The sequence below is a fragment of the Andrena cerasifolii genome, chromosome 3 (assembly GCF_050908995.1).
Source record: "Andrena cerasifolii isolate SP2316 chromosome 3, iyAndCera1_principal, whole genome shotgun sequence".
Taxonomy (NCBI): domain Eukaryota; kingdom Metazoa; phylum Arthropoda; class Insecta; order Hymenoptera; family Andrenidae; genus Andrena; species Andrena cerasifolii.
The window spans coordinates 16,510,018-16,537,435 of NC_135120.1; the positions used below are offsets into that span (position 1 = coordinate 16,510,018).

A 27,418-nucleotide genomic window follows, 5' to 3' on the forward strand; every position below is an offset into this window, starting at 1 on the left:
CTTATATCTATGGCTAACGTACTATTTAACGTACTATTTGTTAATAGAAAAGGGTTCTAAATCTTCTAAACAAATGACGCATCTGTTGATATATGGCATTTGGTAACGAGGGGCAACTATATGTGAGATATAGTATTGTGAAAGAAGCGATCAAAAAAAAAAACGACAAAAGTTTCCGCGGACCTGATATAACATACAGAGGCAGATTTGAAGATTTGGCGCCCCTAAGCTAACAAACGTTTGCCGCCCCTTCCGCGAAATGTCTGCAAATATTTTAATTTAAAAGAGTCCAGACAATTTCAAAATTAGTTCAACATGGCAACTCACATCTGAGTTATTGCTAATTCGCTATATAAAAAAAAGTAAATTGTGTTTAAAGCTATCTCAAGCCTCTGCGTTTAAACCTTTCTTTCGCTCAAAATTTGTCGCTCCCTAAAATTTCCCCCTTCCGAAAATTGGTTGCCCTCCGAAATTTGATGCTTCCCAAAGTTAGCGGCTTACAAAAATTTACAACTCCTCAAAATTTGTCGCTCCCCAAAATTGGTCACATCCCAAAATTTGTCACTTCCCAAATTTGCCGTTTTCCAAAATCTTATGTTTCCCAAAATTAACCGCTTCCCTAAGTTTGCCGCTCCCCAAAATTTATCACTCCCCAAAATTTGCCGCTCCCCAAAATTTGTCATTTCCCAAATTTGTCGTTTTCCAAAATTGTATGTTTCCCAAAATTTGTCGTTTCCCAAAATTTGCCGCTTCCGAAAATCGTATGTTACCCAAAATTAACCGCTTCCCTAAGTTTGCCGCTCCCCAAAATCTATCACTCCCCAAAATTTGTTGCTCCCAAAAATTTGCAGCCTACTTAGCCTATACTTAAATCCGCTCCTGATAACATATAATACTTTAATACTTTCTGTTTGTCAAATGTTTCTATCAGATACATTACGCCTTGAGGCCTCTAGCCGCATTACAAAAAGGCTGTGATTCTTCAGCCTAATTGAGGTGAAAATTGTATAAAAAGGCTAGGCTTTTTAAAAAAATACTGATTTCACAATTGTCCTGCGACTGACACGTCACGTTCGTTTAAATCGCTTTATATGCTATTTACAATTTGCACATCGTACTCTTTTACTTCAGAGCCTAGAGTTCTCGAAGCGATGCGGTGGTTGTGGATATAACCGGGGAAGCTCTAGCGGTGGTATATTTCCATCGTCCGTGGTGAACGTGTTGTTGTCGTATCCTGATTCCGGCTTGGCGCTGATACTGCTGGCCACGTTCTTCGGTTCTTCTTTAGCCCCGTCCATTAAGAACATGGTCAAGAAAAAGATGAGAGAGCCTGAACAGAAAATTGCTCGTTAATCGTTGGGCAAATAATCGAATGGAGCTCTGGTAAACACTGCAAGTACACTTAATTCTGTTTTTACGCGATAGATAGATTCCTGAAAAATCCTTGTAAAAAAGATACCCTGCATATGGAAAAATGGAAAAAAAGAAAAACAGTCAAAATAATACGATAAACCGGATAAACAAATTAATTCAGGGCAATTTCCTAGCAAAATAAGTAGGAATATTTTTCTTTAAACTTGAAATTAAGTGAAGATTTTGAAGAAGACAAATTTATAATTATTAATTTTAAAATTATTTTAATTAATTTTCTATATTAAATAAAATTTATAATTTATAAATTATTAAATTCAGATGTATATTTATTTTTTCGGACCGTGTCACATCAAAAGAAAACGCGCAAAAAGTGGTATTACTTTTTGTCTAGACCGTGTTAAATCGAAATCTTGTAAAAACAGAATTAAGTGTATAACATTGATGATTTATCGTAGTGTTCGATTATACTCACTGATGCCATAGAAGCCAGCATAAAAGATGTAAAGAGACCCTCGGAAGCCGATAGCTCTTCTAGTCGGTTCGACGAGTATCGGCAAGTTCCCACCGATATTGTTCATGACGAATAGGAAAGCTCCGATCGTGGTCGATCGCAGATGCAGAGGAACAATTTCTACGACTACGGCGAACACGATGCCGAACCACATCTCCGCTGCAATCGAAAAGGTACGTGTAAAATGTGAATCGTAGTTTAGACAGTAAACTGTTTTAATATACCGAAAAGAGGTTCCTCCTATCGCACTACTTGATGAGGTAATAGTTCGTTTACTCGAAATTAATGTCATCCGTTAAGGGGGGTTTGCGCCTTGTTGGGCCGAAAAGTAGGTAATTCTTTGTGAATTTTTTCTACAAAAACGGTTCGACAAATTAATTCGAGGTTTGGCAGGCTGTTTTATTGTATCTTGAACTATTGTTCTGAATTTTTGTGTGACAGTGAAAAAAAAAACATGGCAGATATAAAAAGAGCGTTGAAAAATAATCGGGCGATCCTCGCGTTGACGAAAAGTACTGTTTATCCGAAACACAAAAAAGAAAAGAGACTCTTAATCTATATGAATGTGGCTATCTTTCTTACCGAAGAAATAAGAAATACCAAGGGTGATCATCGCCCAGAGGGGATTGAAATACACCGAGCCAAACGCGAAGGGTGTTGCTATTATCTGACTGATGGCTAGACAGGCCACTCGAGATCTGATTCCCATTTTCGCTACAAATTTGTCGCTAACTACCCCACCGACCACGACACCAATGCTACCAATCACAATCGTCACAGCGAACAACCACCAGCCTAGGTCGTAGTCGGGGAAGTAATCTCTATAGTAGAGATCGCAATTGTAGGCGAAACACATGCCACCTGAAAATAAAAAAAAAAGAACGAATTAAAGTATTAGGAAAGATCACAGACACAGCCCTGTAGGGTGTAAAGGAGAATAATGCTAACGATTTTCACAAATGAGTTTATGTACGTTGGGTCTATGGAGATTTGTACAAGAAGCTATGTGGCATAATTCATCTTAACTCTGAGATTCGAAGTCAAATTTATTTATTCTTTCTGTGTATTCTAGTCTGTAAGGGTATACAGAGATTAAAAGGAATCGTGCACTAAAAACGAACCGCTTTTTCTCAAAAGATTGTTAAAGTCGTAGCCAATTACATGGTGTAGCGTTGCTTCTCCCACTATTTCTTAATAGGAGGCAATTTGTTAATAGTAACCAACAACAATTTCCGTCTCCAATAATGGTTATTCGTAACCAAAAACTTTGCAACAAAGATATTAATTCTTTCACCATAATTTTTTAAATTTGAGTTATAATCAAGGGCGTCCGTGAACTTTTTTCCAAGGATGGGGGTGGTAGGAACTTTGAGAAACAATCGAGTTCACAGGCGACACGACGATTGGTTGCTTGAACCCATTTCGTAGCGCTAATTTAATTAAAAATTTAAAATAGGAATTTGAAAAGATTCACAAGCGATTTTTTTTCTCAAGCCAGGGGGCAACTGCCCCCATGTGCGGACGCCCGTGGTTATAACTGTTGTGGTCTCTGATCTGAATACTTTGCGCCAAGGTATATTGCCTCTTTACAGAGATGCGCAACGTTTTTATTTGAATAGAAATTTCGAATAACGAATAAAAGCGAGAAAAAATTATTCGCCATAAAAAATAACTTTATTCCTCGAATAATTTGAAGTGAAAGTAACTTTTATTCGATCCGTTGTTTGAAGAAGTTTTTATTTCGTTAATGCCCGAGTCTAGCTCTTTACCGCAATGTCTGATGCTGGCAGCCAAGCACAATAGCAGGATCCTCGGTTGCAGGATCACTTTCCACACGCGCACTTTCTTCCCGTCTTTGTTCGCGTCCTCCTCGCCGATTGTCTTCCTTTTCGGTTCGGAGAGTGTATAAGTCAGACCTGCTACGATCAGTCCAATTATACCAGCTCCGTAGTAACATGCCCTCCAACCCTGTTCGAATAATTCTCGATTAGAGAAGAACACTGTAGGCCATGCAGGGTGTACAGTAGAGCGTGGTATACAAGTGACGAAAAGGAGAATTCCTCAGGGAAAAACAAACATGTATTAGACTGTTGGAAAGAATTATTTTTTTTATTAAGTATCATGTTGTTACATACTGTAATTATTTTCTACTTGTTTCTTATGGTCTGTTTGGAAGGCCTAAAAGTTTGAAGGGAGGATACGGTGTAAAACTGATAGGGGTGAGTTTGGAGGGATTTGTGGCGGGGGAAGCGGATTCGAGCAGCTAAACTCTTTGCCTCGACCGCATCTTGAGGATAAAAAGTGCAATTTTTAGTGGTATTCCTATGCTTAGTCAAGCAACCCCGTCGGACATTGTCAAAATGTTAAGGGTCGTACGTACTTACAAAACCTCCACGCACCGGATAAAATAAAATACCCTAAATTATAGTCAATGTATCACGTTTCCTACAAAATATTCATGAAAAAGCATCAAGCAATACTTACTGGACAAAAATTCATTAATAGTCGAAAGAAAAAAATTTACTTCCCACTGACCTTTTTAGAATTTTCATTCTCACTGATAGAGCACGCAAGTTTTTGTCACGGTGACACATTAAACGGCAAGCTAGTCATTTATATGCTTCAATATCGCGAATCGCAGCATAATTTATAACATAATACAACAATTAAAGGAAATCAGTCAACTGAACTCGTCGGTCAACTAGCCAAGGTCTCCAGTACCTACATTTGTGGCCGAAAAGTAGCTGAATTAAAATTTAAAGAGTGAGATTGTATTTACCAAATTCCCGATGTTCAGTTTCGGTATGTACCGGCCAACGGGAAATGCAATACCGTAACCACCATAAATGCCCCAATTGAATATTGACATGACAAGTCCTCGCTGCTCTTCTGAGAACCAGTCAGAAAGCAAACCTGTAGCTAGAGGATTGCATCCTGCTTCCCTGAATGTGCGTAATACCGTAATGACATTTTTATTATACGCTAATGTATCGAGGTAAAAATTAACTGCAATTGTATCGAACTCACCCAGCTGCTAGTATCATACGAAGAACGACTAATTGCCAGTATTCTTTGACCGATCCCATTAGGACGATCGCGATACTGAATATGAAAGTGCAGATGGTTAGCATCCTCACTCTGTAAACAGAATATAACTTCGTAAATAAAATAAAAATATAGGAAATAATGTTTAAGTAAAGTATGTCGGAAATTTCATATAGTGACTCAGATATTTGCTCGTGCCAAAGTGTAATTTCCACATAATTGTGAAAACTACTGCTTTGCTTTCGTTCCCTTATCTGCGACATCTTCGGTTTTCGTATTCAATTAATCGCCTGGTTTCTGTAACTACTACCTAGTCACTCCAACATGGAAAATACAATTACACAGATAATATAGATAACTAAATGTACTAATTCATAAAATTTGCGAAGATGTGCAAAATCGTTTGCATCCACCTCCATTGCTTTTTTTAATTAAGTAATTACTTTGTTGTAAGAAACCTTACTTATCGTGTCTACTTAAAAATTCAAAGATAGAATTTCGGTGTGGTGTACTTTTTAAAAATAAGAATTATATGGGAAAGTTGGACATTTTAGAGGATCAATAACTTATTTAGCTTTCATATTATGCATTTATTCTTTTTGTCTTTCATTAAACTACGATACTTAGTTGTGTATTTTATTTGAAAATATTTTGTGAACGTGTACTTCGAAGTGATCCATTTCGATCAATCGTGATTACAGGTGAAAATATCCGCTTTTAAAGCGAAGTACGAATTTATCTGAAAGTTACAAAGATGTTTACTATCTGTCAAAGTAAAAGGCTCGATTGATTCTACGTGCCTATACGTAACCTTGCGTTTAATCGTCATGCACGATGGATCTGCAGACGGTTCAGGAAACACAATTTTACTTCCTGTTCCTGTTATGATCCTCAGTCATTCGCGACAGAAATAAAAGAACTACCGTTACCCAAGACGTGATTAATTGCGGGCATGTGTAACACGATGAGTACGACTTGACAACGAATCCCTTCTTATGTCTTATAAAAAAAAAAACAAATCGAACGAATTGGTTGTGTAATGTATACATCGCAACTTGTTAGTTTTTATTGGCATCCTGTGTGTATGAACAGTGGTGGTTACATTGCATGATCACTTCTTGCTGTGTTTTACTTTTGAGTGTTTAAATTATTTCAGGGAAGATATTGGAATTTTTTAAAAATAAATGGGAGGCGGGAGTGTCAGGACCAGATTAGTGTCATTTAGGTTTTTTTTTTAATGGAATATCCCTGTTTTTAACGAAGCTAGAAAAGGTAGAGCAAGAGTTTATAGTTCGCTGATATCACTTCTGGTAAGATTTGAAAGTAGAAGTGGTCGAGCTTGGTCAGACATTTCTCGCTGAAATGTTTTATTTCTTTGTAAACGCGTTTGTAAGATGTAATTCGCAGATTTGTGTGCTTCGCTTTGGTATATACCTCCCGCGTAGAATTTTTAGTTTCTAAATTCCAATTTCGCGCAGTTTCAAAATTTTGAATCTCCAGTTTCTCGAATCGTTAGCTTCTTCAGTTTTTAATTTCGCGAATTTTCAACCTTTCGAACGTTCAGTTTCTCGGGTTTCTAATTTGTTAACTTTTCGACTCTTTGAATCGCAAGTTTTTCGAGTTTTTTTTATATTTTTTTTCTTATGAAACCTAAGTTTCTCGAGTTGTTAACATCTTTAGTTCTCAACTTCTTGATGTTTCAACTTTCGTAGCTCCAGCTTCGAAAATCTGCCGCTCCCCAAAATTAACCGCTTCCCAAAGTTTGTTGCTCCCCCAAAATTTATCGTTCCCCAAAACATTTGTTGCTCTCAAAAATTGATCGCCCCCCAAAATTTGTCACTCCCCAAAATTTGTACCGCCCCAAAATTTAATTATCCCCAAAATCTGCTGCTCCCCCAAATTTGCTGCCCCCAAAATTTGCGGCTCTCAAAATTTCCCGCTCCCAAAAATTTATCGTTCCCCAAAATTTGTGCCGCCCCAAAATTTAATTATCCCCAAAATCTGCTGCTCCCCCAAATTTGCTGCCCCCAAAATTTGCGGCTCTCAAAATTTCCCGCTCCCAAAAATTTATCGTTCCCCAAAATTTGTACCGCCCCAAAATTTAATTATCCCCAAAATCTGCTGCCCCCAAAATTTGCGGCTCTCAAAATTTCCCGCTCCCAAAAATTTATCGTTCCCCAAAATTTGTACCGCCCCAAAATTTAATTATCCCCAAAATTTGCTGCCCCCAAAATTTGCGGCTCTCAAAATTTGCCGCTCCCAAAAATTTATCGTTCCCCAAAATTTGCCGCTCCAAAAAAATTGTTGCTCCCAAAAATTGTTGCTCCCAAAAATTGATCGCTCCCCAAAATTTGTACCTCTCCAAAATTTAATACTTCCCAAAATCTGCTGCTCTAGGCTACAGCGTACATAGCCTAAACATGATCTGCCCAAGGGTGACTGGTCATCTTAAAACAAGGGGTTAAAAATCATTCCTCGATGATAAATACCTGTTGTACTTATCGGCAGCGACACCCAGTCCAACGCCGACGATCGTGAACACAGCGATAAAACTCGGTCCAGCCAGGATTTGATAGTCCAAGCCAAGGCCGTTGTAGTTCCATTCGCAATAACGCGACCCGTTCAATTCCAGGGACTCGCAGCTGCGAAACGAAACACCTTCAACACAGGCGGCTCTAATTCGATCAGAGGCAACACGGACACGAGTTGTTCATGAATCTGTTCGCACGAGTATCAAGTGAAAGTATCATAAGGGAGCGATGCGATTTTCCGTGATAAGATGCTATCCGCGACCGCGCAGGATATTGTTCGCGCGTTTTCCCCCTTTCTGCGAGGCTGGTGTCGGTCGTGAAAACATTAAAATTGGCATCAAGCATCGTTTATTGAAATATGAAATATGAATACACTCATCCCTCGATTTACTTTTTTACGCGGCCTTATTTTAAGCAGTCAGCAATATATTTTTATTATACGAAGGTGACATAAAAGTGCCAAATACTTCCAGTGCTGAAGATAGTAGCTTTGAACCAATTAAAAAGAAGAGGTGAATTTGTTTTTCTGTACTTTCATTATTAGCTTTTTTTGCGCAAATAAGTGAATAAATATTTTCTCTTAGGTATTCCTGGTCTTGCACTGTTAGACTGTATTTTATTACTGTACAATAATGTCTAGTGATTAAAAAACAAAAAAATTGGTAATTTTTACAAAGATTTAAATTCATACTATCTGATTTTTTTTCTTTCGTTTTTGTAGGATTTATGTAGTGTATTAGTTATTGAAGTGGGTCATTCCAGGTTTCTTTTCGTCAGATACTGAATAAGAAATTTCAATCCCTTAGATGGAATATTAAGTAGTATTCTGTATTCGTACTGAATATGCAAGTTACAAGCAGACTTTGGTGACGCATAAGACTGTGTATTATACAACGAGAATAATTACTGTTATTATTACGGATTATTCTATTACGTTTGCTGCCATTTGTTTTATGTAACGAAATCATGGTCACGTGGAAAAATATAGATATGACGAGAAAATATATGTTGCAAATTAAATGGAACACTTACGAACTTGCGTTCTGAGCTACCTCGCATTGTATCGGAAGATCTATGATGGCCAATGTGCTCGAGTTTAATTGGCAGGAAATGTCACCGTAGTGTAAATCCACCGCTGTTGCTTTGCTCGTGACACCTTGTGAACAAGTATAAAATACATTATACAAGGTTGTCCTAGAATTAAACTATTAGGCTGCGATAATATCTTCTACGAACAAAAATAAAAATGAATACGATAATATGGAATGCTTATTTTTTCGAATTATTAACTCTTCGAGTTGACAATTTTCCGAATTTCTAACTTTTAGAGTGTTCAGTTTCTCGAATTATTAACTTTTCAAGATTCTAATTTTTCGAATTTTCACCTCCTCAAATTATTAAATTTTCAAGTTTCTAATTCTTCGAATTTTCCACTCCTCGAATTATTAACTTTTCAAGATTTTAATTTTTCGAATTTTCACCTCCTCGAATTATTAAATTCTTAAGTTTCTAATTCTTCGAATTTTCCACTCCCCGAATTATCAACTTCTTAAGATTCTAATTTTTCGAATTTTCTACTCCTCAAATTATTAACTTCTCAAGTTTCTAATTTTTCGAATTTTCACCTCCTCCAATTATTAACTTCTCAAGGTTCTAATTTTTCGAATTTTCACCTCCTCGAATTATTAACTTCTCAAGATTCTAATCTTTCGAATTTTCAATTCCTCAAATTATCAACTTCTTAAGATTCTAATTTTTCGAATTTTCTACTCCTCAAATTATTAACTTCTCAAGATTCTAATTTTTCGAATTTTCACCTCCTCGAATTATTAACTTCTCAAGATTATAATCTTTCGAATTTTCAATTCTTCGAATTATCAACTTCTTAAGATTCTAATTTTTCGAATTTTCTACTCCTCAAATTATTACCTTCTCAAGTTTCTAATTTCTTAAATTACTTGATACTATAGTTTACAATATTTCTGTTATTAATTACAGAACTTTCTCTCCCAAACTGATAAATCTAAATCCAAGTTTTGTTATATTTCTGCATACTAGGTACTACTACTGCCCTTAAAATTGTATAATTAGAAATGATTACTAATACCATACAATCTAATCTAATATATTATTCACTGCCTTTGTACGAGTGAGATTTTTCATCTTTCGAAACGATTCACCCTATATTGGTCCCTGAACTAGGAGGAATTTTCAAATGACGAGATAACTCGTCCTCCCCATTTAACAGATTAACCAACGCATCATGTAGCAAGTATTAAGTAACAAGTATGCTTAGCAACTGTAATAATAAAGTTCCAGGAAGATAAAACTTGAATGTCCCTGGTTAGTTTCTCGCAATTTCCTACGCTTTTAAACATACCTTTCTCCAAACAAGGAAACATTTAACTGAAATTATACAACTCGTAATTAGTTCAACACACATGCTTAAGGACATATAAACGACGTCTTAAGGAAGCGGAAGTATAATATCGAGAATGCATTTGTACCACTTACCAATTAAATAATGACCTAGCTCTCCAAGTACGTATCCAATTGAGACAATGGCCAACGCATACGGCTTGTACATGAATTGTAGCTTCTGAGGCAGTGTGCCCAGCATTGCGCCCTGGAGGATAAATAATTTCGCATTTTATTCAACATAGCCATCAAACAGTCCATTAATCGGTGGCTAATTAAGGTCCACCGAGGACAGAAGCGTGTACAGGGTGTAAAAAAAAATAATATGCCACGGTTCACACAGGCAAATCTACGCCTCTGAATAGGTGGAGATGTTTTAAAAAAAGTGCCACAAAATGGACCTTGACTTACAAAATTCGGGGTCAAATTTTTCTTATGTAACGTGTTTCTCTCACTAAAACGAGAAAAAGTGTCAAATGAACTGTGTCTCAAAGAATGTTTCAAACAATTAACAATTAAAATGATTCCTTCCACTGTTTTTATCTTTCCAGCAAGTAGAACATATTAAAATAAAAAAGACTGGATCTTGAATCTCGAGGGTCAAGATCATGTAGAATCACCTGCGTAAAGCATTACACATAATTTAATTGCAATCATTCTAAATGAGTATCGATTTCGTATTATTGGTTTCTAATGCAATTCGGGCAAGTGTCAATTCCGAGTGTCGACTATTATAACTGATTTTTTTACTGAACTAGTTCCACTTAAAATAAGCAAAGACATCAGAAAAGATTCATCCAGAAAAGGGTTCACTTGAACAAAAATTTCTTCCGATAGACAATTGAGGAGTCCTTGTAGAAAGCATTGCAAGTACCAAAAACCGAATTGTATACTACAAATACTACAAATTTTTTTTTATAGTTTGGACACTTACAGCGTTTTCTGCAAGGACCCTTTAATTATTAATTACTGATGGACAACTTGAATGAGCCTTATTCGAAAAAGATCTTTATTCAAACGTTTGCTCTAAACAGAAATTAAATCTTATAAGCGTAGCACCCTGTATAACACAAGAATGTGGTAACACAATATTGAATATTGAAATAGTAGGCGAATGTGAATGACTGCGAATATCAGTAGTGAACTAGATTTCACATATTTCTGCCTCGTATTAGGGCATGGCGACCTTTCGCAACCCGCATAATTACCATTTATTTAGTATTATTGAATATCAAGTGTTATTGCATTCCGCGCGTAGCGAGGATAGTTAACAGCTTCTTGTAAAATATGAATTTAAATAACGCGTCGATGCACAATCTCTGTACGTGCCATCGTGAATTATCGCGAAAATTATATGCGGGGGCTTTTAAACACTGGTTAACATTCGCGAAGATCATAACTACAGCGTAGCCGATGATATCTTCGAGCAGTTTGTATCATGCGAGCCGAATCATAGTTATTCCGTTTCTCCTTCGGTTTCATATCGCGTTGCATATGCATGCCTAATATTGATCGCGGGGTTTAACTGCAATTAAATAAGCAGGTAGTCACTGTAGCTAAACATTGAAGAAATCTTTTTTTTACTGATTATCAAAATATGCAAGGTGCCCCATAATGTAGAGGATCGAAAAATAAGAATTACGTGTTTTTTTATTTTTCCCCGTTTTCATATTTGGGGGGTGAAAACTGCGTTCGAAGTTAGGGTTGAAAAATCATTTTTGTGGATTTTTGAAAATCTGGTGAGTCAGTCATATTTCGCATTCAAAGACACAAAATTCGTCCATTGACACTATTCCCCTATCTCTAATAGTTCTCGAGATATTCCACAAAAATGATTTTTCAACCCTTAACTTTGAACGCAGTTTTCACCCCCCAAATATGAAAACGGGGAAAAATAAAAAAACACGTATTTCTTATTTTTCGGTCCTCTATAACATATCCAAAAATCAAAATGATCGGAGGCGGACACCTAAAATACTCTCCTTGTTAGAAGGCTCAACATCCTGTACGTACGCCACGTGCGGGATTCCTATAATCGTATTTCCTAACTACACTCGCTGAACGCCTATGTGCGTTCCCCGCGCACACTGCGTGCACTGACTCAAACATTAAGAAAAATTTGGCCCGGTCTAACAACGAATGAAGTTGCAATTATTCTCTAAACCAGAATAAACAAAAGTAAATAACACTGTTGTTCATCTTATAGATGTAACAGTGAAAATAACAATAATTGAGCAGACAGGTCTATTTTAGCGAAGAATAAAATTAGAATTATTTTCTAAGGAATCTTCGTAAAAAAAACTGAATACATTAACCATAATGGATGATCGTAGCAAAAGGATTAAGAAAAATTGATGGAAAAACTGATCTATGATACTCGGAGTTAAATATAAATATTCCACTCGTTGAGGTATAAAATGAGATCAGTGCCGTTGCGTAAAAATAAAATATTCACGTTCAGCTACTGAATAATCTTATTTCTCGAATAATTTAGCCCCTTGAGATCAGAGAGCACAGTTATTGTGTTCTGAAACAAAGCAACACTGATTCAAACGCTAGTTCCTAATTAAAAGGATCTCGTAAATCGTACACGCGCAACGATATAGATAGTTTGATAAAAGAAATCTCGTAGTGGCAAACAAACCCGTGAGTGGGAATCGTGACGCTAAAACGCATTTCAATATTTATGGATTATAATTAAGGATCGGATTTATATACACGACACGGCCAATAATATCCTAACTGTCAAGGATTAGTTATTCAAGGTCCACCGTGTGTTTCGCAATAGTGTACATATATTCTCGTTACTGTGCAAATAAGTACTCGTACACTTATTACAGAAATCGATAATCATCTGACGATTATGTAAATATTAGACATCAACGGAGTACACAATCCAATCTTGTACGGTTGTAGGTCTCGTAAGTCAGCAAATAACTTGTACATACACAGGGCCATATTAAGGTCCTAAGCACTTAAAAGATTCTCAGATCCCCTTATACCCCAAATCTGTGGGTTGCAAAATATTTTCTGGGGGGTCGCCAGCGTTATTTTTAGATGGCGATTTTTAGCACTTATTTATTTGCATATGCTTACATTCCCATATTCTATTAATGATTTACATTGTCTTATATGGGGGTGGGGGCGCAGGTTATTTTAATATTATAAAAAGAGATCGCGACTCAAAAAAGGGTGGGAAACACTGTCTTAGGCCTTTCCGATAATCTGACGAATAAGTGTTTCTAACAAAAGTTGGAAATTGTAGTGCAAGAAAAGAATTATTTTACAGTTTTTAGTGCATTTTAAATAAAATCGTTTAACTTAAATTTTGTTCATATATTTTTTTTTAAATTAACTTTGCAACGGTGCGAGATAGAACGAAACTTTGAACATAAAAATTGTTTAGTTTTGTATGCTCTATCAGACTATAAAAAGCAGCAGTGGTCACCGCAGAAGCCTTTTTTAGAGAACCTTCGATTGATGGACCATAACTTAGTTATTGATAAATATTTTTAAATAAAAAAATTACGATGCACGGTACTAGATGCAATCCTTAAAAGGAAAAAAGATTTTTTCAGAAATCTGCTATATCTTTTGAGTAAAAAATTTCCAAAGACCACCCTTTTTTCGGCCTCCTGACTGAGCATGACCCCTTAACCCATCAATTTCTACTTTGTATTTTGTGGAATTGATTAGTATCCCTTCCCAGAGGCCATCTTCCCTCAGATACTGTTCACATTTAAATTCAATCTACATTGTCCCTTACATCTGAAATTCGCCAGTCCGTATGAATACAAGGCAGCAATATACTGATTATTATGGATAATACGCGTTGGATAAGGAAGAGCGTATCGATAAGCATGCTCCATTCACGTTTCTTTTTACAAGCAACGCAGCATGAATTTATACGAGCACAGTAGCGTTACTTTGGTATTGCGACTGTTTGCCTTTAAAAGGATACAGAACGAGCTAAGACCGCCAATTATTTCGTTATAACGAACGGCAAATGTTCGGTGGAAACGTCCACGCACCGTTTCTGCAGGACTGTAACGCTCGTGCAATGGTACAACGAGTCGGTCGCCTTGAACCAGAATCATTGAGACGGAACGAAAATTATCGTTTTAATAATGTTAGTACTATTATTCGTGACAATGGTGAGGCGGTTGGCTCTAGAGATGTTAGGGGAACTGGTAAATCGTTCGCCAGACGTACGGCGTGGAAAGGTCTCTTCATTCTTTTGAATCGTTTGTTGACTTCGCCACGGACTGGATCTGATCTAGGGAGGCGCAGGGCAACTGCCCGGAGCGGCAAATTTGGGGGCGGAAAAATTAGTAGACGGAGAAAATTAAAATCCAATAAAAAAGTAGAACTTATAAATTATTTTTAAATCATCCATATAATTAATAATTTTTTTTATAAAACAAAAGGCTTTTATTATTTAACAAATACATACAAAAAAATTCTCTCTCTGTCAAAAATTATATGTTAAAATAATTATTTATAATTAAATATAAAGGGTAGCAAAAATTTACACAGTAGTGGCCAATAAAATTGCACCACGTCTGAAAAACATTTTGTGGAAAATGTTTGTCGAATAGCCACGCTAAATTTTTTTTAGCGTGGTCTTTTAATAGTTTCATATAATCCGATACAATAGGGTTGTTATCGAAGTGCCTACTAAACAGGGGCGAATTTGTGTACTATAGGCTAACGAGCGGACACCGCGAACCCTTACTCATCGATTGAAACGCAACTTTTAGGGTTTACAGAGTGGCTCGAGACAAGAATAACGGTAGGCTTCGTTCGTGCTCGATCGTCCTTTAAGGGTGTGAAAACTAATCTCAAAGTGAAACTGGCACTCCCACTTTTTCACGGATACTCCTAAAGTACAAGAGACTATCAAGTTATTATTCATTGACTATAGCTAACAATGTTTAAAGCCGGACACCTTTCGTTTAATCCTGTGCATGTAAATAAAGTGCGCACGATTTACAAAAGTAAAGGTATATTTATTTTGAAGTATCTGTTGATTTATTGTAATAAATGGTTCTTGCTTTAATATAAATCAAGCGTTTGCCTGATAATACAGAATACAGATAGTCGCTGTTCGCGTGAGAGTTAAACCAGAAACATTGATGCTTTCAAGGTGGTGCAATTTCTATAGCCACCACTGTACACAGTACTGGAAATATTTATTGCATCACTCGAATAAACACGTTATCACCTACATAACTCTCTCATTACTAATACTAGGAAAATATTATTGCGAAATTAATTTATTGCAAAAAATGTGTAGCTCACTATCTTGGCCAAACTAAGTTGGATACGAATCATTTTATTAATCTTTTATATTGCTATAAAAATTGTGGGTACTGTGTAAACTTGAAAGTGATGCAATAAATATTACCAGTGTTCTATATACAGGGTGGTTCACGTAACGTGACGACCTCAATTTGCTCGTAAATTTTTGGCAGTATTAAAAAATATTTCAATCAAAAGTTGCATGGTATCAGGGGGGGCATATTATGCAATATCATGTTTTTTACTGTGTTACACTTTTATCAAGATATGCCGCTCACCTTATGTTTTTTTTAAATGGAGTGCCAAATATTTCTTCCTGAATTTCGATAAAGTATGAAATACTTAAGGCATAAAAAAATATTATATCATATAGTGTCTAAAGTGAACAGTTTCTGAGACATCACTGAAATCATAATGACTTTGAAATCTTAAAAAAAAAAAATTTTTATCTTAAAAAAATCGAGAATAAAAATGTCATTCAAGTGTGAAAGTGCTTCCTTGGAAGCTTGAACAGCCAAATGCATTTCTCTAATCTAATCTAACAAGAATTCAGTGCCTGGGTCCATTTTCACCCATAATAACTGTACCACTCCACCCAATTTAGATTTAATTTTTTTCTTTGTTAAATTAATTCAATTTTTCAATTTTCAAGGTTTTCTCTGTTTGTAAGAATATTATTATTTACTATCGTGCTTGGTAGCGTTACACTTGGGTCTAAAAAGACCCAGACACCGCCGGCCGAGAGTGAAAAGAAAAATTCTAGTGTGCACATTAGGACGTAAATTGTTCTCGACAGTGGGATTTATATAAAAAAGTCCCCTAAATGGCCACGATGGTACAATTAAGCGGCGATCAATGGAATAGCATGACGCAAAAGCCAGCAATGAATCATCTGGTAACGCTCTACACCAACAATTTACATAATTGTTCGTCTTTTACGAGGCACGGTTTATGTTCTATCGCCAGCAAATCATCGCGGATTCTACAAATACGAGTGATGTAAAAAAACGTTAATGCAGCGGTAATACAACAAAGACCGTTACAAAAATCTGTCTTGTTGGATAGCGCCACAATATTCCTCGGATCGCCATTTCTCTCATCTCTACTAGAAAATGTATTATCTAACACCATGAGTAGGGTGGATGCACCATTTCAGGCCACTTTAAGGTATTGTACCAGTTTCGGCCACTTCTTAAAAAATATAATATTTTTTTCGTGTAAGCAATAAATGTAACCTTATATTTCTGGCGATATACTAAACAAAATACTTATGATGTGAAATTCTCCACAAAATAATGATCCGCAAGCAATTTCAAAATAAAATAATTATGCACATGACCAAAAACAGTGCAATGGCCACAAACGGTACATCTACCCTAGTGTTTCTTTTGCTAAAACAGTCTGAAGTGCTTGTAAAATTAAAACGCATTCCGCAACTTGTCGATAAAGCAACCAAAAGATTTATTCGTCAGAATAGAAATTTTGTATAAAATAAACGGTGCCTAGTATGTAGACTCCACAACACTTACCGATTTTTCGCTGTTAATTAATATTATTTACCTCCAAACTGGTTGCCTATATTTGTGGCTATACTTTTTCAAAATTCGAACTAATATTTTGTCAATTGATTATTTTATCTCCCATTTAAACTCCATAGAAAATCTGATTAATGGCATTAACGGCAAACAAATTTTGTTGATTTTTTTAATCTTCAAGTGATGTGTAATAAATCCCATTAATCAGATTTTCTATTGAGTTATTATTATACTTTTCTTAAAGTTTAAGAAAAATAAACCAATTTTCTTTTAATCCTCAAGAGGTGTAATAATAAATGCCGTTATTCAGATTTTCTATTGAGTTCATTATTTAAAAGAAAAAAATTTTCATTCGTCACGAAGTTTATGCTCCTTCTGCCAATCTTCTGCCAACATAGATGGTACAAATTCCTAAAGATATATAATTTGAATAACATTTGAATATTTTTATATTTGCCTTCCCTCGTATTGTAAACCAAACAGCCCAGATCCCGTAAACAAATTATTATTCTTATTCCTCCTCTTGATTACGTTATTAGATAGTACTTTTTTAAAGAACTCTGCGAACGCCACTATTTATCCACAGCGGTGGAAACTTGATAGGGAAATGAAGGTGCGTCTAAAGTGCGATGTTGCAAACGCTCTCCATTCCACCAGTGGAATTTCAAAAATACGATTATCGATGTGTTCTGCACTACACGCCGCAGCATATTCATGGAAATGCTAATTAGCTCAGCGGTTCAGATCAGGATTCGTTATTCATTAGAATCATTTTTCTTTGTATTTTAAACATAAGCAACAACCACATAACTCCACCCAACAGTTTCTGCAAGCGACAATTTATCTCGAGAATAATTGCTAGTTGACAAAAAGTAGTATGATATAGTATAAGCGAGTTCTTACGATCTTAACAAATGTTTAATTATCAAAGATCGACTGAAACTGTAGAAATTTTCAATTAGTTATGAAGTAACAGTAAGTTTTCTATTTTTATATTTCCAGTTCCAAGAAAACAGTTATAAAATGACGTGCATACACAGAAACTTTTATTGCATAAATTTTTGCATAAAGAGGGAACTCGTATTTCCTTGGAAGTAGAAAAAAAAGTTGCAGTTAAACTGGAACATTTATTCTGCCTTGGAAAAATTACAGTTGCGGCAAGTGGATTTCCCGTTACAGGGTACATAACTTGAAGTTGGAATCTTGAACCGTTCTGTAAAGCTGGGCTAGAGTGTATTTCTTAAAATGAAGAAGAAATGTGTTAACAAATAATTCCAACTTTTGTATGCTTTTTCTTCTATATTTATCCTACTTCAAATTCCTTAAATAATACTAGTTAAAAAAATATTCCTCACTTTTACATTTACCCTTAAATAGCTGTTAAAAAATAAATGCCCTTGAGGACATTTATGAATCGACTACAAAATAAATATTAACGTACAAAGTTAACTTAAAGCAGAAAAGAAATGATTTAAAAGTTTAAAATTCAGTGAATCACTTTGATTTATAAAAGTTAACAGTTTCACTCGATCCCCGTTAACCCCGAGTAAGGAAATAAATAATCGCTTGTCGAGAAAAGTCTGAGGGCTCGTAATAATTGCGGCGACATTGAGCGTGTAATTATACACGGTCGTGAATTATGCCAGCACGAAGAAAATCTTAGGTTTTCTTTCTACGTTATAGCCTTTTATGGATACATACGAACGTGTGAATTTGCGAGGCTAATCTTCCCGACTTGTACGAGAACTCGAGTGGCTAATGAGTTATTACGCATAAATAACGAATCTCGTATGACGCACAGACGGCTTCCATTTTTTTTTCTAGTCCTGTGATAAAGATTTCTAGTTCCTGAAACTCTTTCTGCAAACTTACACAGAGCAGGAGTTGTGAGAATTGGATTATAGTTTTCACCCTCGGCTGGCGGCTGCAGGGTCTATTTTCACTCACCTACACAGCTCTGTTACTCATTGTTATACATTTTTAAGAAAATGAGAATATATTAGATAATAATAAAAAGTCAAAAGCTTCCCTATATAAGGAACTTGTTATAAGTATGGAAGTCACTGTATTAAGGGGGGATTGCGCCTTGTTGGGCCGAAAAGTAGGTAATTCTTTGTGAATTTTTTGTACAAAAACGGTTCGACAAATTAATTTGAGTTTTGGCAGGCTGCTTTATTGTATCTTGAACTACTGTTCTGAATTTTTCTGTGACACTGAAAAGAGAAACATGGCAGATATAAAAAGAGCTTTGAAAAATAATCGGGTGGTCCTCGCGTTAACGAAAAGTACTGTAAGGTTTATTCGAAACACAAAAAGGAAAAGAGATTCTTAAACTATATGAACGTGGCTATGGGTGGTACTAGATTTATTGCCGTACCTGTTACCGTTCCTTTTTTATTTAAAGAAGTTTTCCCGATTTTGAGGAAAAACCTTTCTCGGACTCAAATCAGGGCGCTTCATCTTCTTCAAAAGTCTGCCATTCTAACATTTTTGTATTATTCTCAATGCATCTACTACCACCCATAGCCACATTCATATAGTTTAAGAATCTCTTTTCCTTTTTGGGTTTCGGATAACCCTTACAGTATTTTCGTCAACGCCAGGACCACCCGATTATTTTTCAACCCTCTCTCTGTATCTGCCCTGTTTTTTTTTCACTGTCACACAAAAATTCAGAACAATAGTTCAAGATACAATAAAACCGCCTGCCAAACCTCAAATTAATTTGTCGAACCGTTTTTGTAGAAAAAATTCACAAAGAATTACCTATTTTTCGGCCCAAACCAGGCGCGATGCCCCTCCCCCTCCCCCTTAATGGACCCATTTTTGCCTATATTTGTTGTCTAGTATACATCGTTGAATGTTTAAAAAAAATAGGTGCCGTTTTGATAAACTTGTTGCTAACTTGCTGCTACGTGGTTGCTGAAAGGAGAATTTCCATCGCGATATGTTTTCTGATATTCTGTTTAGAGGGAATAGGAATCTTGGATTGGTAGTGAGAATGTATAAACTGCACAGCCGAACGAATAAACTGCAGTTAATTGTGATACGATGACAGACCGAACAACCTGTACCGTTTCGCGGCGATTAATTAACACGTTCAAGGAGAAACAGGAAATTTATTCCGTTCGCGTGCACGCCCAATGAGCAAGAAACCGAGAAGCATGTATAGAATGAGTACGAGTAATCCACTCAAACGTTTACTGGAATGTTTGCTAATAATCGTCGGAAATCGCGTGACGCAAAATACCGTATATATTGTTCCTTATCTTCCGTAAGCTCGTAAACGTTCGAACAAACTTTCAGCAGAATTGTTTTTGATGTAGCACACTTTGAGAAAAAGATTGCTCTCAAAAAACGCCACTGTAAATATTTATCGTAATTTCAGTGCAATGATTTTACACCATTAAATTTTGAATATTCGATTCTAAATCTATAAATTCAAGATTTTATTCTGGGGTGCGGGGTTGAATTTGTTTTAACGCCAGTTAGAACGTGCAATAGACAAAATTATGCAGGTCAATTAAAAAGTGGAAATTTTTTAGAAATTTAATAGAACCGAAATTTTATTTTCTTCTGCGAATTTTTCATATCGGCGGTAAGATGAGATTTTTAGTTAACGATAAATTGTACAATTTTGTATTACCAGTAAATGCAAATTGTCGATATTCAATTTCCAATGAGTGTACATTTTCTTTCGGTAATATGAGTTTTCGAAAATTTTAATTTTGCAACGAGAACAAATTCACTGTGCCGCAGGTGTAAATTTAATGTTCAATGTGCCGCAAGCGTTAATTTACAGGCATGTCGGTACACGAGAATTTTAAATTCCCAGTAAGAGCACATTTACAATAATATCAATATTGCAAATATTTAATTTGCAGCAAGTGCAAATTTTACACTTGTAACAGATACGTACCTACCAATGTCCAGCATTGATATCTAATACTTGCGAACTTCCGTTGCATAGTAAACACAAGTTTCCATCGACAGTATGTATAAATTTATCGACGCGCGAAAATTTCCGATTCACGATACACAGGCGCAAATTTCCAGTAATGTCGCTGCGCGTAACTAGAATTCTCAAGCCGCGCAAATTGCCAGTACTGCCAGTCTGAGAAGACTTCACATCCGCGGTAGATGCAAATTTCAAAGATCGATACTAACTGCAAATTTAAAATTCGCAACGTATGCAAATTTCCAGCTACCGATTCTAATCGCAGATTTAAAATTCAAACAAAATGCAAAATTCCCCGAATCAGCACTAGCCGTGAATTTTCAATCGATAAGAAACACAAAGTCTCAGGGTAATAAATTAACATTCTTACAGCAGTTCGTTACATTATTATTACAGTAGTTATTACAATACAGTAGATTATTGTTACATCAGTTACAACAGAGGTAAATTATTTTATACAATTTTTGGTATTGGGAGGACAAATTTTAATTATTCCTCTCTAATGAAATTTGTAAACATTATTGAAAGTTGGATAGATATATCAACCAAATTAGACGGAGAAATGTCTATAGCTGCTTTATAAAAAAAAATCCGAAAATAGTGTAAAAGAAGTGCATTTTATAGTAAAGTACAGCCTTCGAACACAAATATTGGCTGTGAAACTGTACTGTATCACTCGTCACTACTGTAAACGTATCCTAACTCCATTAGCTTCTACTTCTACGCGATAAGTTTCCACTTTTCGTTTGCAAGAATAAAATTGCTAGTGTCCTGCTAAAAGACGCTTTTACGTAGAGTATGAAAAATGAGTCTCAAAATTGTACTTCTTCCAACAATCGGTGAACGTGGCGAGAGATCGTTGCCTACGTACCTGCGCGCGTGTCTCGCTCTTTAATTAGCGATTTCGCGGCACGTATCCGCGGTTACGGCGATTAAAGTTTTACTTGAGTGGCCATTATTTACAGCGTTATGCCTTCACGGCAATTAAGCATTCCGATCAGTGAATTTATTACCAAGCCCCACGCGAATCACGCGCATTAACAAGACGAAGATGGTATCCCCTGGTTTTAGCGGAATCGCCAACAAGCTGTCCGCGCGCTGATGAGCTATTAACGAAGTAAAGGGGTCGATGGAGAACGAAAGCGAAGCCGATGAATTTCTTCCACCATTAATCCAAATCAACGCTGGCAGCGTGAAATCGCGATTATATTGTTACGTATAAAGTGCCCCTTTGTTTAACGCGTTCAATGCCGTGCGAAATTTAACTCTTCCGCGTGGAACCTTAACCCTGAATTGCTGTACAGTTGTACTAGGTGTTTCGCAATGGGCGGTGCAACTGAAAGGGATAGTATATGGAAAAATAAATAGAAAATGTGGAATAAAGTCTGATGGGCTACCTTTTCGAGAGAATACGAAATTTGACAGAGTTTATGAACAAATACGATACAAAGAAGTCGACTTGTTTGAAATGGGGCTTGGTTTTCGAGAGGTTCGATTTGAAGATGAAACTGATTTTTAATCAAGTGCAAATATATTCCAGGACGACTTAAGCTCGATATTCTGGAATGTATATATATGAATAAGCTTGTTTCTTAGGGGATACTATTATTTTGAAGTTATAATCTTGCTCAGCGTAAAAAATTGCATGGAAATATTCTCGCTCGAATTGTAAAGAAACTCGAGGAACATTTAAGAATTGATCAGGGAGTTGGTATTTTTTTAAAATAAAATTTCCTAAGTAGTCGCTAATCGGCTAATATTTTTCAATCCTAATATTCTAAACGAATTCTATTTAACTCGTAATTGAGTTTCCCCGGAGATAAATTGATCAACTATCTATACAAAATGAAAAATGGAGAAAATGTGATAGCTTATGCGCCAATTATCTGATTAAGTATTAAAATTTACAGAAAGCGGAGTTGATCGGTTCAACTTCTTCGAGTCTGAATTGGGCCTAGTTATGCAGACAGCTACCAACCGTCCACTTACTGAAAATTAATTAACCCTTTGATTATGAGCTATTTATAAATATCCTATCTAAAATAATAAATAATAATAATAATTCCCGAGTGAAACCAGGTATCGGGTTAGCTAGTAATCTATACTTCCCCAAACATAAAGTATCAACTTCGAAACACGCCGAAACCGCGCAGCGCAGGCTGCAAGCAGAGCTGGGCATTGACTGAATTAACAATTATTTAAATAACTGATCGAATGAAAGGTACGCTTTAACTTTAGATTATTCGACGAATGAAGTTAATTTTTTTTATTCGTCGAGCGTTTCAACTTCAGCGGCGAATAAATGTTTAAACTTTAGCTTTAACTGTATTCACAGTAGAATAAAGTTAAAGTTACAGATAAAGTTGAAAAATTTATTCGGCGCATGACGAATGATTTTTTTAACTTTTATTCGTCATTCGAAATTTTTATTTACCCACGCCAGTCAAAGTCTTGCCAATCTCCATAATTTTCCAGAAGCAGAAACCTTAGAACACAACGTGGAAAGCGTAGCACGCGCACCTATGAAACACCGATCACGTGCGATCGTTTGCATACGATTGCTGTTGATGATTTACCTCCGCGACAAATCGACTTGCAAAGCGAGCAACGGATGTGCGAAGTGCGGTGTCGTTTTTTTTCTCGCCTCCGTTATCGCGATGGAAAGCTCCGGATGAAGAACGGGAGCGACGTGGACGTTATAGACGCGATCAATGTACAGTAGAGTGTTTTCTATAATTACAGGCCGATATTAAATCGAAGGTCGGGCGAGCCTTATGGGCGTGTACCCGGCAGTCGCAGATTCTGATTGGATGGGGAATGGTGGGCCTCCCCATTAGTCACCCGGTAGACACTCTCAAGGAGACTCGATATCGCTGCTAATTAATGGAATGATAACAAATTCTGCCCTTAGTCGATTCGTTATCAATACCTACCCTGTCTGTCGACAGCTTTATCCTCGAATAACAAATGTTTCTATTGCTCCTCGTGCGTTCCTTCTTATTATTACTCGGTTGGAGGAATACGTATGACATTAGGGTGGCTGTTATTTTTGACTTTTTAATTGTCTTGAATAGTTTCAAATAATTAAAAAAAAATCTGTGTAAAGTTTGAGCTCGATCGGATAAAGGGAAAGGGTGCCCCTGGCTCCTTAAATATTTAAATCATTATTTAACAGCTCGCGAAGTAGATTTTGTATGATATCCTCCAAGTTATTGATTAAATAAAAAATTATGTCAAACAAAAGTTGTAGATCCGGACAAGGAGCATCTTTTATGTTGTATTACTTTTTCTCGTGCGACAAACTGTTTTCGAACAAAGTCCGAAAAACTAAAAAAATAATTTTTTTCTGAAATTTTTAAAGTTTAAATGCTTCTAGAACACTTTTTATTTATGAAAGCGAACAATAGAAAATGCAGTTTTTATTTTCGCAGACTATTTTTTAAAAAAAAAATTCTAGAAGTTAATAAGAGCCACCCTAGTATGACATGGAGGCAGACTTTGCTCGACGTCTAGTGGGATTGTTGATAAGATCGTGGATTTCGAAAATTTGTAACTGGCTAGAAATTGTAGTTATCGTTAATTTCGTATTTTTTTATCATATGGAATAAGAAATATTGTTTCTTTTAATGCTGAAATATTTTTATGAGTCCAAAAATTCAAGTAATTTACATCAATTTTTATGGATTCGAAGATTTAAATAATTTGTACTAATTTTATTGATCTGTAAATAAAACACAAGGGCCATAGTAGAGTTAAAAAATAAAAGCTATATAATAGAGTTGAAGGTATAAAAACGTGCTTTGGTAAAAAAAGACCCAGGGGTCTCCACAGTGTTAAATAAGTAAAAACATGAGGGGACCAAAAGTGGTCCAAGGACCATCCTAGGGTTAAAGAAATAAAACTACGGGTGGGTAAAAAAAAATAACCGAGAGCTTTAATCAAATTGACGAAATAAAAATACGTTTGAGTCAAAAAAGGCTTAGAAGTCGCAATAGGGTTAAACAAGTAAAAAACACGAGTGGGTCAAAAAAGACCCAGTGGCCATAGTGGGGTTAATACTCTGCGTGAGTTTTCGAAAGCGCACGCCCACAATTATTGCATACAGTTATATCTGTTTACACTTTCCTGTAGCGCATTGCGCAAGTAATGCAGAGCAATGCTGCAATCGTGGCTCGATTCACGCTACAACGATCATTTATCGACGCACACGTGCCCTTATTAATTACGCGGTGCATGTTTAAGCTGGAACTCGAAACGGAAAGCTTTTCGTGAGAAATCGATGTGAGTTGTTCGTTTGGAATGAGTTCCGGAATGCAAAACCCGCGCACGCTTGTAATTGTATAGTCATGGTTGCACCGTTACATGCGCATATAGTATTTACGATGTACCTTGGCAATTTATCGCAATCATTTCTGACTTGTTAATTGATGGGAGATGAGTTAGTTTGTAATTTCAAAATGCTTCTTTATTGGGCAAGGAAAGCTAATTTGTAAAAAAAAATAGTACTTACAGGCGCATAAAGAGTATTTGTATAGTATTTAAATTAAATATAGTATTAAATTAGTGTTAAATTGAGTATAGTATTGAGTCATCTGTAGTATTTAAATTAAATTAGTGTTAAGCATAGTGTTGCATCATATGTGGTATTTAAATTAAATTAGTGTTAAGTATAGTGGTTGAGTCATATGTGGTATTTAAATTAAATTAGTGTTAAGTATAGTGTTGTGTCATATGTGGTATTTAAATTAAATTAGTATTAAATATGGTGGTTGAGTCATATGTGGTATTTAAATAAAAATAATGTTAAGTATAGAATTGAGTCATATGGAGTATTTAAATTAAATTAGTGTTAAGTATAGTGGTTGAGTCATATGTGGTATTTAAATTAAATTAGTATTAAATATGGTGGTTGAGTCATATGTGGTATTTAAATTAAATAATGTTAAGTATAGTATTGAGTCATATGTAGTATTTAAATTAAATTAGTGTTGAGTATAGTATTGAGTTATACGTAATACTTAAATTAAATGAGTGTTAAGTTTAGTATTGAGTCACATGTAGCATTTGAATTACATATAGTATTAAATTAGTATTAAATTAAGTACAGTTGAGTCAGTATAGATAATATGAGATGATTCGTCTGTGATCATTTTCAAATATTACCTTTCTAAATAAGCAGAGGGCGTTTCTCATCATGAAATGATTCAGTGGGTATGTGAATGTGGGTATTTACCACGCATGCCTTATAAAATTAAGACTTTGAATGCACAGACATTTAAAGAAATTCTTATATATTTAATTCGTCATTTTTTAAATGATCCCTTTATATTATTTACTTTCTAAGATTATTTTTGGATTATAATCATTATAACTTTGTTATTATGAGAGGAGCAATCATATTCAACGACGAGTAGAAGTTTTTTTCAAGAAGATTCTTTTGTCTGCTTTTCTCAATGGAATAATTTTCGGGTAAAAAAAATTATAAATATCTTAATTCTATTCTGATCAGCTAGGCTTTCCTGATACATACTCATTTTCAAATGCTACGACATGTGTATATAAACTAGAAGTAAACCATGAGAATAGTGAAATAAAAACTGTAGAAGCTGATGAATTATCCAATCCTACTACAAATAGGTAAGCACCTAGAGCAACTGGAATGACGACATAAAAAAGTGTAATAACTCATGAATACCAAACGATACTAAATCTGCATATAGAGTAGCAGGTGTTCAAGAGTTTAGATAATCGATTTGCTCAAACTATTAAACGGTAACATTTTAATCCAAAGTAGAGCCACTATTACACACTGTAACCCTTACAAATTAAAAGTAACAGAAACAAACTTAGTACTTCCCCTCGTCCCACACTTGCTCAATCATTCTGCTGCTACTCAAAGCAACTATCCCCTTATCTGTTCTTTCTTTTTACCCCCCTAATAATTTCCAATATTATCTCTGAAACATTTTAGAAAAACTAGAAATATCATTTTTCAAAATACAGACTTTGTTAAAATCCAAAAACTTCTCAAGACGCTTCTCCACTTGGCAACCCCATCCAATTAATTAAATATAAAAATGCTGTTCCCGATCAAAATATAAAATTTAAACATCTCTCCCTGAATTAAACAAAGCATGCAGCATCTCGTCGAACATTTTCCCGAGTGGAAATATTAAAGTTTATAGCAGTAAAGAGCATTGGCAATCGTCATATAATTACTGAAAGTATAATTCACTAAAGATCGGTAAATAACTCTAAGCGTTTAGTCCACGTTATAATCTCCGTCGCAGGATCCAGCATTACTCTTCATCAACCACATTCCATTATCCGAGTATTAGGCATCACGTGGCAGGTACTTACGTATTTATCGTTGGCCTCTGTCGGTTAACTCGTACAGGATTTTTCAGGGGAGGAACGATCAGGCGATCACTATTAATTCGCTATGCGATACACTGGAGTGGCACGAGGATGAAATGTGAGTTCGAATGCATGTGCGCGCGTGTGTGTGTGTGTGTGTATGCACAACGATCCCTCTGAGCGCGAGGGATGGAGCGACAAATGAGAAACGAGACCGCGGCCAACCTTCATTTATAAGAAAGTGTCCAAGGATCGGACCTTCCGCGGTCTCCATCGAGGAAGGGGGCACCAACAGACTCCACTTTACTCTCGCGTTCTTAGTCATGGTGGGAGTGCACGATACTCTTGATCTTCGATTTCCAAGGTCCTCGAGATTGACCGCTTATAT

The 27,418-nt window shown here is 35.8% G+C and overlaps 1 protein-coding gene across 1 annotated transcript; it reads right to left on the reverse strand.

Moving 5' to 3' along the window:
* Nucleotides 1–1,040: 1,040 nt before the first annotated feature.
* Nucleotides 1,041–27,244, reverse strand: LOC143367328 (hexuronate transporter). Its single transcript, XM_076809001.1, has 10 exons — nt 27,034–27,244; nt 9,976–10,087; nt 8,494–8,617; nt 7,420–7,572; nt 4,913–5,023; nt 4,665–4,827; nt 3,655–3,853; nt 2,468–2,746; nt 1,847–2,044; nt 1,041–1,330 (listed from the first exon to the last, which is right to left on the reverse strand). Exons 2-10 carry the CDS (start codon nt 10,079–10,081, stop codon nt 1,128–1,130), a joined length of 1,536 nt encoding a protein of 511 aa, XP_076665116.1. The 5' UTR covers nt 10,082–10,087; nt 27,034–27,244; the 3' UTR covers nt 1,041–1,127.
* Nucleotides 27,245–27,418: the final 174 nt, after the last annotated feature.

Bases quoted from the DNA above. Each gene is read 5' to 3' on its own strand.
- LOC143367328 (XM_076809001.1), bottom strand. From the start codon at position 10,081: ATGCTGGGCACACTGCCTCAGAAGCTACAATTCATGTACAAGCCGTAT. The intron at 2,045-2,467 runs GTAAGAAAGATA...TTTCGATTGCAG, and splicing joins TGGTATTTCTTATTTCTTCG to CGGAGATGTGGTTCGGCATC. The intron at 1,331-1,846 runs GTGAGTATAATC...TTTTCTGTTCAG, and splicing joins TGCTGGCTTCTATGGCATCA to GCTCTCTCATCTTTTTCTTG.